This window comes from Rhamphochromis longiceps, unplaced genomic scaffold, assembly GCF_057381845.1.
Source record: "Rhamphochromis longiceps isolate RC_006_pf unplaced genomic scaffold, R_longiceps_female_GT1.1 unmapped_scaffold_4, whole genome shotgun sequence".
Lineage (NCBI taxonomy): Eukaryota > Metazoa > Chordata > Actinopteri > Cichliformes > Cichlidae > Rhamphochromis > Rhamphochromis longiceps.
Genome location: NW_028187224.1, coordinates 2,488,372 through 2,504,732, shown reverse-complemented (window position 1 = coordinate 2,504,732; position 16,361 = coordinate 2,488,372). Strand labels below are relative to the sequence as shown.

The 16,361-nt window shown below is 40.5% G+C and overlaps 1 protein-coding gene across 1 annotated transcript; it reads left to right on the top strand.

The window, feature by feature from the left end:
* The first annotated feature begins 6,333 nt into the window (after positions 1-6,333).
* LOC146640679 (uncharacterized) lies at positions 6,334-14,998 on the top strand. Its single transcript, XM_085400076.1, has 4 exons — positions 6,334-6,442; positions 10,402-10,998; positions 11,324-11,678; positions 14,895-14,998. Exons 1-4 carry the CDS (start codon positions 6,425-6,427, stop codon positions 14,996-14,998), a joined length of 1,074 nt encoding a protein of 357 aa, XP_085256202.1. The 5' UTR covers positions 6,334-6,424.
* Positions 14,999-16,361: the final 1,363 nt, after the last annotated feature.

Sequence of the window (16,361 nt, the reverse complement as noted above, 5' to 3'; positions counted from 1 at the left end):
ACCTAATTCGTGATAGACCTTTGACTCTGTTTTGTTTGAATCCAACTGTTTTTTGCAGATGTGCATAAAACATGTTACTTTTAGTATTGTTATCATTATCATCATTATTGCACTAAATATATTTTAAATAAAGGATACTTTGATATACATTCTACTGTAAGGTTGGAAATGTATTTTCTTCACCCTAAAATATGTTTTGAAATGTATTTTGGTTTGAAAGAAATATATTTTCAATTTCAAAAATATATTTTTTTGGAGCATCACAAATACAAAATATATTTACCATATATTTGAAATATATTTTGGCCAGGAAAAATGTATTTTTTTACCGTATGGGTTTGCTGCTGCTGACTTTGAAAATCACACCAAACATGGAATCAAATATATCGACTCGGCTTAGACTACAGAGAAGCTCGGCACTGCTCACAAAACTCAACACAAAAGGCTTTTTAAAGACAACAATCACTTTGACAGACACACAAACACGACTGAGTACAGAGCAGCTGCTGGTTTGAAGCCACAGAAATGTTCAAATGTTTAAACACACTGCAGCGTTGCAGCCGTGATGCATTTGTGCTGCTAAGGCCACACACATCAGCTGCCTTACATTTTAGTACCAGTTCATCTCTGACCATGGCAGCACAGTCTTTCCAGTACAGTGATGTTGGTGGGGACAGTGGGGACTGATTGTTCATTGGCTGTAAGCCGGTCACATGGACGTTTAACTGGTGCTTTGATTGCTCTGTAGTCTGTTGTGCCTGTGAGCTGCTCCTAAAATGAGACAGATTATAATTGTCACCATTCTGTTAATGACTCTTATTATGTGCGCTCTCCTCCACTGTCACACTAAACACATTAAACCTTTATTTTTGTGTAAAGTCAGGATTTATTGGCTCTTCTTAAAAGCGTCATGAAGTGCAAAACTCAGCAAACATTATACAAAAGTAGATTTAGAAGCTGAACAGAACTGAAAACATTTAAAGTGACAGTCAGCACAAATCCAGCTGACATCTCCATCCAACCCAAGTCTTCATTTAAAGTCATTATAACTGTGACACACGTTCGTTACAGTATTAATCCTGCCTGATGCTGCAGGGCCAACATCATGAAACAGGCTCAGCATTTATTTCCATTATGAAACTTTATCATTAAAAACAAACCATTGTTCTGCAGTCGTCCCAGGACTGTCGGTCAAACGTTCTCTCCACATGTTTAAGGCTGAGCTCACTTTATCGTCTGCCTGAAGGAGGAAAGCAGATGTTACTAAACATCACAATAAAACATATGAAATGGGTGCACATGAGGAACGTCTGCACTGTTAAAGCCATGCAAACATCTTCACACATGAAGCAGCAACACCTCTCAGTTTAGCAGCAGCTGGTAAAAGCCACAGTGATCCTGGAGCCTCCCTGAAGGACTCGTTCATCAGTAACTGTCAGGAGGACGATTAAACCTTCTGCACACGTCCTGTAGTTACACACTCGGGAGGAAAGACGACGTCCTCGCTCTGCAACATGATCTGTGTTTCATCCAGGACGCTCAAACACAGACTGGTCTCCAAATATTAGACGCACTGGTTCTTCATGCGTTTCTACCTGAGCACTCAGAGTCATTTCTACAACAGGCCTCCTTCACCTGCTGGTGCCTCTGTTTCTGTGTTTGGCTGTTTCCATCAGTGCCTGATGTTTGTGATCTTTGATCTGTTCTGAAGTCTCTCTTTGTAACACAAATGTTGTTTGGCTTCTTTTGCAAACAAGGCAAAAGAACTTTAATGGATTCATTTGCTGATCTTACTTTTCTGATGCAAAGCCGTCCTTTCAACGCTTTAGAAAGAAAACCAAACAATGTTTTTAAAACTTTCCCAAAATGTAAAAGCTATTAAAACCATAAACTTCTGCTCCTTGATCATGTGATTCTTCTTCTAGACTGTCTGTAATTGTTATTGCTGATTGTCAATAAAGTTGTTTTTTATAAGTTATGTTGTAAAGGAAGCTTGTGGCGAGGGAGGAGGGGCGACTAAAAGCAGGTTCATATAGTGGGAAAGTCCTCAGGTCATGTGAGGATATTTACTGATGCGTCAACACTGTCAGATAAAAGAACGGCTGCTGCATTTGTTCTCCCACAAATAAGTTTGGTGATGAGTAAAAGAATTACAGATGATGTGGCAGTTTATACTGGGAGCTGGTAGTGATGTTACTGGCTTGAACTGGGTGGAGGACGCACTAATATGGAGGTATGTGGTTTGCTGGGACTCTAGCAGTGTGCTAGTGAGCACAGGTGATATGTCTTCAGACTCTAGGCAACATATTGTTTTTGATATACTTCATTTACTGTATAGAATCAAACACAGAGGGATAGAAGTGGATTTCTTATGGCTCCCTGTGAATATCGGTGTTGATGCAATGAACAGGACGATAAGTTTAAAAAGGTGCAGCAAGAAGAAGTCGTGCAGGTTTGACTATAAAATACAGTGAAAGTGAGGTGAAGAGTATAATGAAGGTAAAGATGAAGGACGAGTGGCAGGCACACTGGGACAGAGACGGGAAAGGCAGATATTATTATACAGAAAACAGTCGTGTAGAAGAAGCTGCAGCAGAGACCAGGATGGAATCTGGAGAGTCAGAGTTGGTCACACAGGCTTGAATAGCACACTTAAAAAGGTAAACATGACACAGGAAGTGTGACTTCTGTGGACCAGAGGAGACGTTTGACGGGTTGTTAGCGTCGTCAGGATGCTGGATGGAAACGCTGTGCCTGATAGGATGATTACAGGCTGGACTTTGTCTTCCTGTTACAGATGGATCCAGGCCCTGGATGACTGCTGGACACACATGACCCACACTAGGCTGCCTTCATCCATCCTTTCCTCCTTCACTGAGACTCAGAGTCAGCATGTATGTATTTATCAGTGATTTGAATCCTTTCATTATAGAGTGAAGTTAAAGTAGACGTGTGAACACACTAATAAACACAAAGGGACACAACTACTACTGCATGATGGAAAGCTGAAGTATTACACAGCTTTATGAACCTCCTGTTATCCTGGTAGACGAGTACAGCAATAAATCTTTTACTTGAACATCTTCTGGCTCCAATAAGCTTTGAAATGTGACCATGAAGTTAGAGACACACTGACTGAAACCCACAGCTGTGACTGTGGATCACATCCACACACAGTGTAGCTGCTGTCTCTGTGTGAGCCTTTGCACTGCTGCTCGCAGCACCGTTATATCACTCAGCGCTCGCTGCTGTTATTGAATCCACTTTTTACTGTCCGTGCAATCAAGCTCCTCTGCAGAGCTAGAAAATATCTTCGAACCAGTTTATGTGTTAGGGGATCCTTTGCAGCTGTGACTGTTGCCTCTGTTTTTGTCCTTTGGTTCCTGGGAGCCTTTTACATTTCCATCAGCAACAAATATCTGAACAGGCTTTATTGTAGGAAATACAGGAGTAAATAGTTGTCATTATTTATTAGATGTTGTTAAAGATGATCCGATGCTTGTTTAGTTTAATGCTGTGGCTTCAGTCAGCATCACTGTGCTGTATAGTTTTATTTTTCTGATCCTTCTGTTAAAGTTGCTGAATAAAAGCTGGTTGGTCTGCACCTCACCTCTGCCTCGAGCCTCCTTCTTTAAAGCAGCAGAGGCTCTTCATTCAGGTATCACAGCTCGAGTTGTTCTGCAGGAGACCCAGAGTACTGTCCTTGGTCCATAATGACATTAACTTTGATTCATGTCAACATGAAGCCTGAACGTCTGTGATGAACACACTATCAGCATCACTGACATATTTCATCATTTAAAAACACTTCCTGTCACCGTGGTGGTTACAGTGACATCATGCAGTTTGTGCTTTGACCTCCAGAGGGCGACAAATCAGCACAGACAGAGAGCTCCATTCAAACTTTGCTGCCATCAGGAATAATTCTTCAAATATAATCATCAGTGTTTGAGCAGTTATGATATCAGGGACAATCTAGACATGTGTGACAATACTGAACATGTCACATGACACACCTCAAACATCATGTGATCCACTCTCAGTCTGCACTTTCAGTCATGACTTCATGAATTTATGATCAGTTTACTCCTGAAATATTCAAATGCTGCAGGGTGAAGAACAACAAAGTGCTGACACGTGTTTGTGTTTCAAACAGGAAAACCAGCAGAAATAAATCATCTTTGGACAACATGACAGAGATTAGTGAGTTTCCAACTTGCACTTGAATGCAGCACAGACAGATTCTGATGTTCGTGGTTGTAAACGTGTCCTCAAACGCCTCTCTGACTCTTTCCTTCCTGCTCAAAGTTCCTCTTTTCTGAACTTGGTGTTTGTGCCTGACGCTGATCGTCTCCGTGTGGAGCTCCGTGTGAAGGTAACGTTAGCAGTGTGTAATGTTTCCTGGCTAACATCAGCTGTGTGCAGCTCAGTTCCAGCACAAATCTGCCGCTCCATAGTTCACGGTAACGGACTCATGAGGTCGACCGTTAAACGCTCTCCCGCCATTTTGTCTGTGTGCGCGGATGTGTACGTTTTTGTTACCACTGTCATCTCATCAATAGCCTATTTGTAAAAGATCTCTGTTCATAGTTTAGTTGGATTTTAAAACTCTGTAGTTGGACAGTTTTATTTTGGACTGATGCTAAAATTCTTGCTGATTGTTTCTGTCGAGGTTTTGTACTTGACATCCGCCATTTTGGATGTGATAAGCTGTAGAGAGTGCGTCCAAAAAGAGAAACCAGAAAGAGAACCTGTTTTATTAATAACCTCTTGCAAATAGAAGAATATGGAAAAAAACAACAACAAATAGGATAAAACCTTTAAATTACTTGAATTTCTAAAATCACCATCATCTGTTAACACAAATTTGATCATTTCAAATTTTTGTTTTCATTTTCTCTTCCCAGTTACTTCTTTCTCATTCTCTTCATTCTCCTTGTCACCTTACGTCTCACTCCTTAACTGAAGTTATAGTTCTAACATAAGAAGTCCCACCAACGTCCTTTATTTAATCTCTGTGTTGTCACAGTTATTATCATCAGATCAGACATGAGACCCAGACAACAACATAAGTTTACAAGCTAACATCATGTCAGCTAACATTAGACGATAGCATCATAAACTTTAAATTACTTTGCCTCTGATCAACAGTTTGATTACATTCTCACATCACAAGTTTATTTGCTAAGTGTGAGTCCGCCCACATTAGATCCACTTTTCAGCAGGTGGAATAATTTGTAGTATATAGGTAATACATCAACAATGCTGCCGTGGCTAAGTTAGGAATATTTATAATGTCATTTCCAAAACTTGCATATGATCTGCAATTTGTAGCAGATCTACTGACTGTCACAGAGCAGCTGTAGCAGTCTCGAATGCAGGTCAGTCCACTGCTGCCCCCTGTGGCCAAGTGCCATAGCTACTGCTGGATGAACTCGTGACACATCTGCACCTGTTTCTATGAACACATTGAGTCTGAGTGGCTGCACTTACACTGGTGCATTCAACATATTGAAAGATGCCAGCAATGTGGATTGTCAAGACTCAAACCAACCGTTGAGCAAAGACAGCAGATCACTTGTTTCTGTTTGTTATACAGCCAGATTTACTCGTGACACACATGTGCAGCTGCTTTATCACCTATTCTGAATTTGTTTCAAGCACAATACATTTGTTACACATGTTGGGATATTGTGTTTGTTTTAAATGTTATATACCTGTGTGGTATGTGACTTGTGTTGCCATGACGCCAGGTCTCTCTTGGAAATGAGAGTTTTAATCTCAATGAGATTTTTTTTTTACCTGGATAAATAAAGGACTAATTTGTAACTTTCAGTGTTTTCCGGTCTTCCAAAAGAAAAAAAACCTTCAACTACATGACATGCAGTTGTGTATTTGTTTTCACCTTATCATACACTTGAAGTTTTACAAATCACCACTTCTTTAGTGAATATCATTTCAGTCTCAGACAATCTCGTTTCTCTTACAGAGGTTGAATGCACCTTCTGCGGATGGCGGTACCACACAGTGTGCGTGGACTTCCCCTGCACAGAAGGCAACTACAAATGCTGTGAATGCTAAATAAACAGAAACAAATGATCCCTGTTGTCTTTGCTTGATGATTGGTTTGAGTCTTGACAATCCACATTGCTGGCGTTGCATCTTTCAATGCCAGCAATGGCAGGTATCAGTGCTCAAAGCTTTTGTGTTTGTTTCCAACAAGTTGCCCACCTCGGGAAACAAAAATGTGTTCTTTTACTTGTCAGATGAACATATGAGACACTTTGACTCTTCAGTGCAGTGTGGAGCCTAACAAAGATCTGTTTTGTGTCCCAGCTGATCAGCAGGAGGAGGAGAGTCTGACGGAGCAGCAGAGGAACATTTTCAGCTACTTGGACTCAGCTCAGCCACTACAGAGGAAACAATGAGCTCAACACAGAAGGTGACAGACAGAGCAGGACCATATGACCAAAGATATTTATCACCATATACATTTGAACATTTGCCATAACGATGTAGCTGACGATAGAATTGACAGCAGACAAAATACTTTACAGCTGCACAACTTTATTAAAAAGCCATCAATGTATTTTCACTGAAACAAGCAGCTGTTGTTTATGTGCATTAAAGTTATATAAAAATGTAACAGTGCAAATGCAAATTCCTCGCTGACAGTTTAACCAAAAGGCGTTTCCAGTGGAAACTGGCCGACACATCCTGAGCATAACCATGTATAATATCCACTAAACTTCAGAAGAGGTTATACAGTCGTGGCCAAAAGGTTTGAGAATTGCATAAATATTGGAACCTGGAGAAGTTGCTGCTTAAGTTTTTATAATAGCATTTTGCCTGCACTCCAGAATGTTATGAGGAGTGATCAGATGAACTGCATCGTCCTTCTTTGCCATGAAAACGAACTTAATCCCCAAAACGCCTTACCACTGCATAGGGCTGCCACAAACGATTATTTTGATAGTCGACTAGTCACCGATTATTTTTGCGATTAGTCGACTAATCAGATCATCATCCATTGGACGTAAAACGTACAGCTTATTGCACCAGCAGCATCTGCTCTTATATAACTATCATTAGCTTACAGCTTTAAGTGTTTAAGGTATGTGCTAACTAAAAATAAAGACAAGATGGTAGTTTATTAAATTTTAATTAAATGTGCAGATTGTTTTGGTGAAGTTTAATAAACTCAGCCGAATTACTCAGGAACAAATAAAATACTGAAAAAAGCCAAACAATAACATTTTTAAGTTTATCTAAGTGACTTATATATCATGTTTAACCTGAGTAGGGCGGTGGGTTTGAAAACGATCTGCCGGGAGTCCGGTGCTCTCATGGCCCCCGGCTAGCTATCGAGCTAGTGGGTAACAGACTTCTCCGAAAACGTCGGAGCGCTTTTGAAAATATGTGATGTCTTGATAAACTGAGCCGATATTTGAGGTTTACACAGCTACATTCTCGCCTGAAAATATGTTAAACGTTTATTTTGTGACCCAGAAAGAATAATAAGAGTAATATTAAAACTAACTAGCTGCCGCTATTGTTGGAAACTGCGCTGGGCCGCGCTATGAATTCTGGGACAGAGCTTCTTCTTCTTCGGGGTTTAACGGCAGCTGGCATCCTTGTACATGCAGTGCTGCCATCTTCTGTTTCAATCCGTTATTACACTCTTAAATCCTACTACTTATTCCTGCTTTTGGGATCTTACAAAGCTTCAAACGACGCGTCGACTATTAAATCAGTCGTCGACGATTTTGATAGTCGACGTAATCGTGACTAGTCGACTAATCGTGGCAGCCTTACCACTGCATTTCATTGCTGTCATCAAAGGACCTGCTGAGACCATTTCAGTGATCGTCTTCTTAACTCAGGTGAGAATGTTGGCGAGCACGAGGCTGGAGATCATCATGGCTGTATCCCGATTCAGATTCTGCAGCTTTAAAGTCCTCAAGGGCCGCGTACTCAAAGACCGCTAAGCCCGAAGTGCGAGGCTCGTAGGTTCGTGAAATGGGACGTCTAGCCTCCGTCGCGCTGCCCAGGTTGCCTAGCAACCATGATACTAACAGTTATTTATATATATATATTTATATTATTTCTGAGAGTGTATCATGTAACACTATAGATCAACTTAGCTCAGAATATATAAAGCATATAAACAGTTACAGCAATATGATGCAACAAACACAGCAGCTGCTGATCCAAAATACTCAAAGCTTCATAGAACTGAAACCAACATTTATTTTTAGCTCCATTCTGCTGCTGATACAGACTTTAGGTTTCTGAACATTAAACTTGTTGCTGCCTTTCATAGTGTGTAACTTGAAGGCCCTGAGTACTTTCTCCTACACTGGAAACACTGGGATGATCACATTATTTGAACATTACCTAATAAGACTGATTCAGCACAGACAGTTATGTTAAACTTTCCTAGCAGTCCTTCACAAACAGGGAACAGTCTGTCTATTCTCTCCATCTGTCAGCTGCTGCTGGCTCTTCCTCCTCCTCTTCCTCACACACTGCTGAGTTTGTCCTGGTGGATCATCAGGGCTGCAAAGCCTCACAGATGATGTGCAGCAGTGGCTCCCTCAGTCTGTCCTCACTCTGGACACTTGCAGTCGTCACACATGGAAATCAAATGTGTGATAAGCTGCAGGATTCAAACACAAGTGTAACTTATAAACACATGTTCATACTTTTATTCCACAATCAGAGAGAAAGAAACAGAGAGAGAGTGCAGGACAGACACAGGTGACAGTCTCAGGTGTACACACTGCTACACAACAGCACCAGAGAAGCAGGATTTAGTGTTTGTGTTATTACGAGTGTAAACAAGAAGAGTTCCAGATGGTGCAGTGGACACATGTGTGACTGCTGTGATTAAAGCATCTTTCTTTCAGCTTAACGAGTGAACCGTCAGCTCGTTCAAACACACGTTAAAGTGCGTTTGGCTCGACACCACCGAACAGAGGCAGCAATATAACACAGCTAACATTAACAGTGCAGTGAATCCTGCTTGTGCCGTGATGTTCAGGACTGCAAACCGAGCAGCATCACTGACTTTCAGCTTGTTGTGTTTGTGGATATATGACTGACTTTAATTATCCACAAAATCATCACATTCTCTGTCAGATGAAGGTCGACTATTGAACGGCGTATATTTTAAAGGCTTTAAAACCAAGTTAACGCTGAAAGTACAAACATCACTAATGTCACATAACTCTGCCGACAAGGCATAGCTATGGCTATGAAATGCTCTTTGTGTATCACTTCTTCACTATGAAAGATGTCATTAATGCACTAGTAATGTCTCATCTGGAGTATTGTTCAATCATTTGGTCAGCAGCTAATAAGACAGATCTTAACAGACTTCAGTTAGTCCAGAATAAGGCGTCCAGATTAGTGTGAAGATGTTCATACTATACTAATATTGATAAAATGCATAATAACCTTTCTTGGCTTCCTGTACAGGCTAAAATATTCTATGGCTTACTTGTAGTTCTAAAGAAAGCAATTCTGTTAAACACACCACATTTATTCTGCTCAGCTGCAGTATCCAGATGAAATACATCATCATATTACACAGTTTTCAACAAGCTGCAATTTAGTAAATGCTCGAGTTAAAAGTAACGTTTTGTAAAACTGTTACATTTAGAGCAACTTTTAAGTGGAATAAGTTGCCTTAAAAAATTAGAGAATTATTCAAAACTTCAATGAACACTTAAAAGCCGATTTACAGAGCTTTTAGTTGTTGTAAATATTGTAAGACATGATTTGTTTTTGAAACTTGTGTAATGTGCCTCAATGTTATTATTATTATTATTATTATTATTGATTGCTTATATTTGAACAATTGTGAAACCTCACTGTGGATGTAAGAGTGAAATTATGTGGATATCTTGAATCCACTTTATTGTGTAATATTTTATGTGAGTATTTGACGGAAGACGAGCAACATCTGTTGTGGAAGCTAACGGGGTTCCTTTAGAATAAACAAACATAGGATTTATTATCACTGAATAATTCTGTATAAATCTATACAAATTATAGAAATATGTAATAGGAAACAACAAAATAATCTAAATTATAAAATAATGTGTGTGTGTGTGTGTGTGTGTGTGTGTGTGTGTGTGTGTGTGTGTGTGTGTGTGTGTGTGTGTGTGTGTGTGTGTGTGCATGATTTTAGTGTTTGAACAGTCATGAATTATCTTTAACAGCAGGTTGGATGTAATGTGTTAGAACTACCAGCAGGTGGGGATAAGAGACCTTTAAGGTGTTTGGTGCCACGCTCCACCTTCAGGTTTAAAACTAGTGTTAATGGAGTTTGAAGGTTGAGTTTGTTCCACGACTGCATTTCACTCACTGCCTCTGTTTGTATCTCTGTCACTGCAGGACCAACATGGAGCCAGAAGTCAGCGCTCTCAGGAGGCCAACAAACCTCACAGAAGAAAGGGAGAGAAAAAACACACCTGTGACGAGTGTGGGAAGGGTTTTACTGTGAGGGCTTCACTAAAACAGCATCAGGTCATCCACACTGGAGAGAGACCGTTCAGCTGTGACTTGTGTGGAAAGTCTTTTTCCTGGAAGGGTTACCTAAAAACACACCAACTCATCCACAGTGGAGTTAAAGCGTACAGCTGTGATCAGTGTGGCAGAGCTTTTACTCACAGTAGCAACTTACAGAGGCATCTAGTTACCCACTCTGGAATTAAGGCATACAGCTGTGACATCTGTGGAAAAACTTTCAGCCAGAGAGGGAACCGAAATACACACCTACGCATTCACACCAGACATGATGTGTACTGCTGTGAACAGTGTGGCAAAGAGTTTATAACTCACACAGACTTACAACAACACATGTTTACCCACACTGAGGAGAGACCTTATCAATGTGACCTGTGTGAGAAGACTTTTAAATCTCCACATGACCTGAGACGACACCAACAGATCCACACCAGAAAGAGACTCTACAAGTGCAGCTACTGTGAGGTTTGTATTTATATTGTTATCTTGTCATTTTAGCCTGACTGTTTGGAACAACTCTGCTCATTAAACTGTGTTAGCATGTTAGCAATTCTACTGCATGGAAAAGCAGCTCTGAGTGATTATTCAGATTTTCCTTTCAGTTATGATTTTAGTATTACTGTAGTATTATGGTGGTAGTATTGTAGTTATTGCAGCCCAGTAAACTGAGTGTGTTAACTGAAACAGTCAAATGTAGTTGGACGTCTGCAGAGATGCTCTTTATTTCAGGCGACGTTCAGGATACAAATGTTGAAGGACTGACTTACACTGTCTTTGTGTCTTTGTTTAGAAGCAGAGCGACACAGATGGATCCAGTTCTCAACCCTGTCATCACTGTGGTGGTGGGAAAGACTTTCATTGTGACCTCTGTGGAAAAACTTTCAGTCAGCAAATTACCCTAAAAGTACATCAACGTAGACACACTGGAGACAAACTGAAATACTGCAAAGAATGTGGGAGAAGCTTCACCACACCAAGTGAGTTAAAACAACATGAACTGATTCACAGTGGGGTTAAAAAGCACCTCTGTGATCAGTGTGGGTCATCCTTCACCACTGCAAGGGACCTTAAATTACACAAACGAGTCCACACAGGAGAGAAACCACACAAGTGCAGACACTGTGACAGAAGCTTCTCACAGTCAGGTAATCGTAACATTCATGAACGTACACACATGGAAGGAAACTACAGCTGTGACCAGTGTGACAAGAGCTTCAGGAATCTCAGTTCATACTCTGCACACAAACGATCCCACGTTACTAATAAACTGTTTCACTGTTACCAATGTGCCCAAACATTCACCTCATTGTCTGCTCTGTGCAAACATCAGCGCGATCACTCAGGGCTGAAATCACTCCCATCACTGGATCACAGTGAATCTGAAGACACAGAAAGATCCTCTGGTTTCTGTGTCAGACTCAAAAAGCTTGAGATCAGGCTCCACAGAGTTCAGATAGAATCATTTAAACTTGTGTTGAACTGAACTGGTTGCTGGGCTGAACTTCTACATAATACAGATCTACATGGGATCTTCTTTTCTGTTGTTTTACTGAGTCAGTTTTGTCCTTTTTTCTCTGTCCTGGTTTTGCTCGTCTGTAAATGATTGAAACTCAGTCAAATAGTTCATTGTTCTCCAGCAAAACGTTTTGGAAACTCATGTTTAACCTTTAAAACTCTGACATGTTTTAGCACACAAGGCTTCATCGGGGAGTTCACTCATGATTGGACCATGAGAACAAAGGTTTTTAGTTCTTTCAAAGAGAGTCTTGGAGATGTTTGATGTTTCTGTTTTTCTGAAACCACCTGAAAGAAAAACTATTTTTCTTGCTTTATGTAGTGTGGAAGTTTTTAATGTTTCTTCATCTGTGATGTTCTTGAATGTGTTCACGTGAAGATGGTACAAATAAACTGTCCTTTCAGCTTTAGCTCCTAATTTATTCATTATTTATGGTTGTAGCACAGCAGCCGTCTCTTGATTAACACATGGAGGGCTCGGGATCTGATGGTGTCGTCTCCCTAATTTGCCCACTCAGTAAATCTCACTCATGGCCAAGAAATTGAAATAAACCTTGTTTCCCTGCTGGATAGTGATCCACTGTAACTCTGCTCCTCCTTCCTGTTTAGGATTTCTGTGGCTGAAGTAAAATTCCCTCCATCCATCACTTATCCCAGCTAACCCAAAGTGAAATAAAGTTTTGCTGGTCTTAAAAAAGCATTACAATAATGGGCATTACCAATGCAAACTGAATGATACAGAAGATGAAAGAAGAGACTTTGATCAGTTAATAAAGCTCATGATCTGGATTCATTGTGGCTGCTACACAGATACTTCTGGGTCACTTCTCTCAGTTAGGAACCTTCCTCACCAAACTGACTGTTGGACCACACCCCTGGTTTCATGAGAAATTGTTTCAGCCATGATTTCTCTTCCTGTATTTCAGAGTAAAGACTGAAGTGACAAATGGAAGCATGTTTAAAAAACACAATGTGAGAGAGACGTTGAGGTCCTTAGAAGTTACCCTGGGTTTTTCTGTCACCCTGCTAGATGTTACACACCTTGTTATTGGACTGATTTCTACTGCTGGACTACTCCTGCGGAGAGTAACAATACTCTTACTAATTAGCTCCCTTTCACAGCTTTGGGGATATTTATTTTTGTGTTTGCAGCGCTGTGAGCCAGAACAGCGAGAGAAAAATCTGCAACAGCGACGAGCCGAATGCTTACGTGAATCGCAGCAGCTGCACATGTGCTACGCTGAATTAGAGGATATCTTTGCTCTGGATTTCTATTTCTACTTTTTCATTTCTATATGATTCTTCTTGCATCTAAACAAAGATGATTCAATTTGCTAAATGTTGATGGCTCTTCGTGCTCAGGTGTAAATGAGACGTAATATTTGCTCTTGGTTTGGTTCTCCTGTACAGAACCTTGCAGTACAACAGAAACCTAAAAACATTATTTGTAGTTGTTATTCTTAGTTGTTCTGCTGCCTAAATACCACAGGGTCTGATTATGAAGTTATTGAGCTGCACATACTTTACGACCTGCTTAAGTTCGAGGTCACAGCGTATGTAGAGCAGCTGGAACATAATGAAGTCTACAAGGTTAAAGTTTTCTCTTCAGTTATTGTTCTTTCTGCTGCTTGGTTTGATGGATCTGAGAGCTTTTGTTTTTATTATTGTTATTATAATTATCATTAATATTTTACTCTCTAGAAGCTTTAAAATAGTGTTTGTGTTTGAAAAAATTGATTTAAGAATTGAACAGAAACATCTGTCCTTCTGAAAATCGCCCAAAGGCACGGAGACAAAGTCAAAGGATGCAACCTGTAACTTTCTCTTCCTTCATGTCAGGACCATCATCCATGATTTATATAAAATGCATATAGCAACAGTAGCACTTTAGTTTGGACTTTATGATTTCTGTAACTGGAAAATATTATTTTGTTTAAAGACAGAAGTGACCGCATAGTTGCAACATCAAAGGGAAATATTAATTAATTAGCATCAAGTATATTTGTTGCTTAAGCGTTTGCACTATAACTTAAGTAGGATTATAACTTTTAAGGAAGGAAAGATTTTAGATATTTAGTTCACTGCTTCAGTTATTTTATATGAAATTAAAACATTTACGTTGGTCAAATATGATGCTCTAAATCAAATAAAAGTTTGAAAATAAATGATGTTTTTTTTAAATGCTGCAACAAATGTTCACAAAAAGTAACTATAATTAAAACCAGTTAAACAAAATCAAATGTTTGAATCATGCTTAACCAAATGCCAGGCTGGAGAGCTGAACCTAAAGTATACGTAGAAAGATTTCAACATCTGAGCAGTTTTTAATGTTTTTATCACATATAAATGTCACAGCAGTGGGTCCTGGCCCAATGCTTTGTGTTTTTGGTTTTCTTTGACTCTTGTTTTTCTTGGTTTTTGTTCTTCTTATTTATCAGGCTCTCAGTAATCTTAGTTCTCCCTCCCTCAGTGTTCATTTCAGCCTGTGTTTAGTTTCTGTTCCCGTGTCCCACGTTTCATCGTTTCATGTCGAGTCAGCCCTGTCTCTCTGTTTCCTGTGTCTCCCCAGTCAGCCCCGCCTCCCTCGGGCACTCATGTGTGATACAGAGTAATAAACCTGACTACATTTGCTACACTCTCTTTATTACCTGTTACTTTAAAATTCATACACTAATTATGTCTGCCCATCTCTCTAATGTGAAGGTCAAAGGTCAACATCCCAGTGACATAAGAATAATCCCAAAGGGGCAAAGGCAGCGGTTAATTTAGCACATTTAGCATTAAGGGTACAGCAAGGATATACTTTTACTTATTGTGGCAGGGGTGTGGTCTCTGGCCTGCTGCAGTGGAGGCTGGTGGCGGGACGTTGGACGGCACAGGTGAGGGTGATGGAGCTCATGACTCTCCCCTTTATAGTGACGGAGGAGACTGGCGTGGGGCAAGCGTGTAGTGGAGGAAGCCGAGGAGAGAGCTGGTTTCTGGCTACAAAGAAACCAGAAAAGATTGCTCGTGGTCAAATGTCAAAGGAGCTTGCAAAGAAAAGCGTCTGGACTTCTTTAAGTTACTTGAAGACGTTTCACCTCTCATCCGAGAAGCTTCTTCAGTTCTAAGGTCAAATGGTGGAGAGTCCCAGATATAAACCTAGTGGGAGTGACCCCCCACAGAGGGACATATGTGCATGTATGCAGGCAAAGACCTGCAGTTAAAAAAAAGCGCCCCTCGACAGCCAAACCCATCTGTTCTCTAATTGGATTGTTACATTGTTGATTGACATGACATTGACCAATCAGATGAAAGGAAGAAAAATAGGGTCAAAATCCGTACTTGTAACTTGCAGGGTTTTTTTTTCTAAGTCCACACACAAATCTTTTATACACATACAAATCTTTTTTACAAGTACAAAATATTTATGACCACATTTTGAGCCCATACGAGAACAACTGAGATCATTTGTCCACAACACGAGGTTAGTTATTAATATACCGTATTTTCACGACCATAAGACGCACTGTGCTAAAAGGCGCAGTCTCAGTTATGTGTGCCCTTACTGTATTTAACACACACATAAGGCGCACTGGACCATAGGGCGCATACAAGTACCGTATGAGTATTTAAAAATAAAGCGGGAGCAAACCTGAGTTCGGTACCTTACTCACATTTCTATTGCCGGTAATCGTCATCATCAACAACACACAAGCATACAAGTGTGCGTATTTAAAACTAAAGCAGGAGCAAAACAAAGTTTGGTACTCACATTTTTATCATCAAACCCATCGAAGTCCTCATCCTCTGTGTCTGAATTGAACAGCTAAATCTCCATCAAACATGCCAGGTTCACTTCTTCACTGTCAGAGTCACTTTCCGTGCCGTGCGGCTCCTCAGAAATGATGCTGGCTTTTGCGAAAGCTCGAACAACAGTGCCAGCAGACATGTTAGCCCAAGCATCTACAATCCATTGGCAAATTGTGGCGTAACTCTCCCGGCGCTGCCTTCCACTCTTGGTGAAACTGTGGTCTCCATCGGTCATCCATCGCTGGATGTGTTTGTCGCCGATGTGTTTGCTGCAGTAGGAGCGGAAGATGGCCAGCTTTTCCTTATAATCCGCTGGAAGTTGCTGCGCTACCGTAGTCCTGGTCCGGATGGAAAAATGGCACCGTTTCATAAAAAGTGAAAGTGAAACTGCTTTTAGCCGAATGGTGACCGTCGAAACGCTTCTCCCGCTCGTTCTTTGCTCGATGATCGCTGTCAGGGGTTTAGACATCTGTTCACAAGTAAGAGAAATAAGACACTGCAGACCGACTCAGAGTTTAAGA

Coding starts and splice junctions, on each gene's coding strand:
- LOC146640679 (XM_085400076.1), top strand. Junction 10,999..11,323: donor ACAAGTGCAGCTACTGTGAG/GTTTGTATTTAT, acceptor GTCTTTGTTTAG/AAGCAGAGCGACACAGATGG. Junction 11,679..14,894: donor CAGAAGCTTCTCACAGTCAG/GTAATCGTAACA, acceptor GGCCTGCTGCAG/TGGAGGCTGGTGGCGGGACG.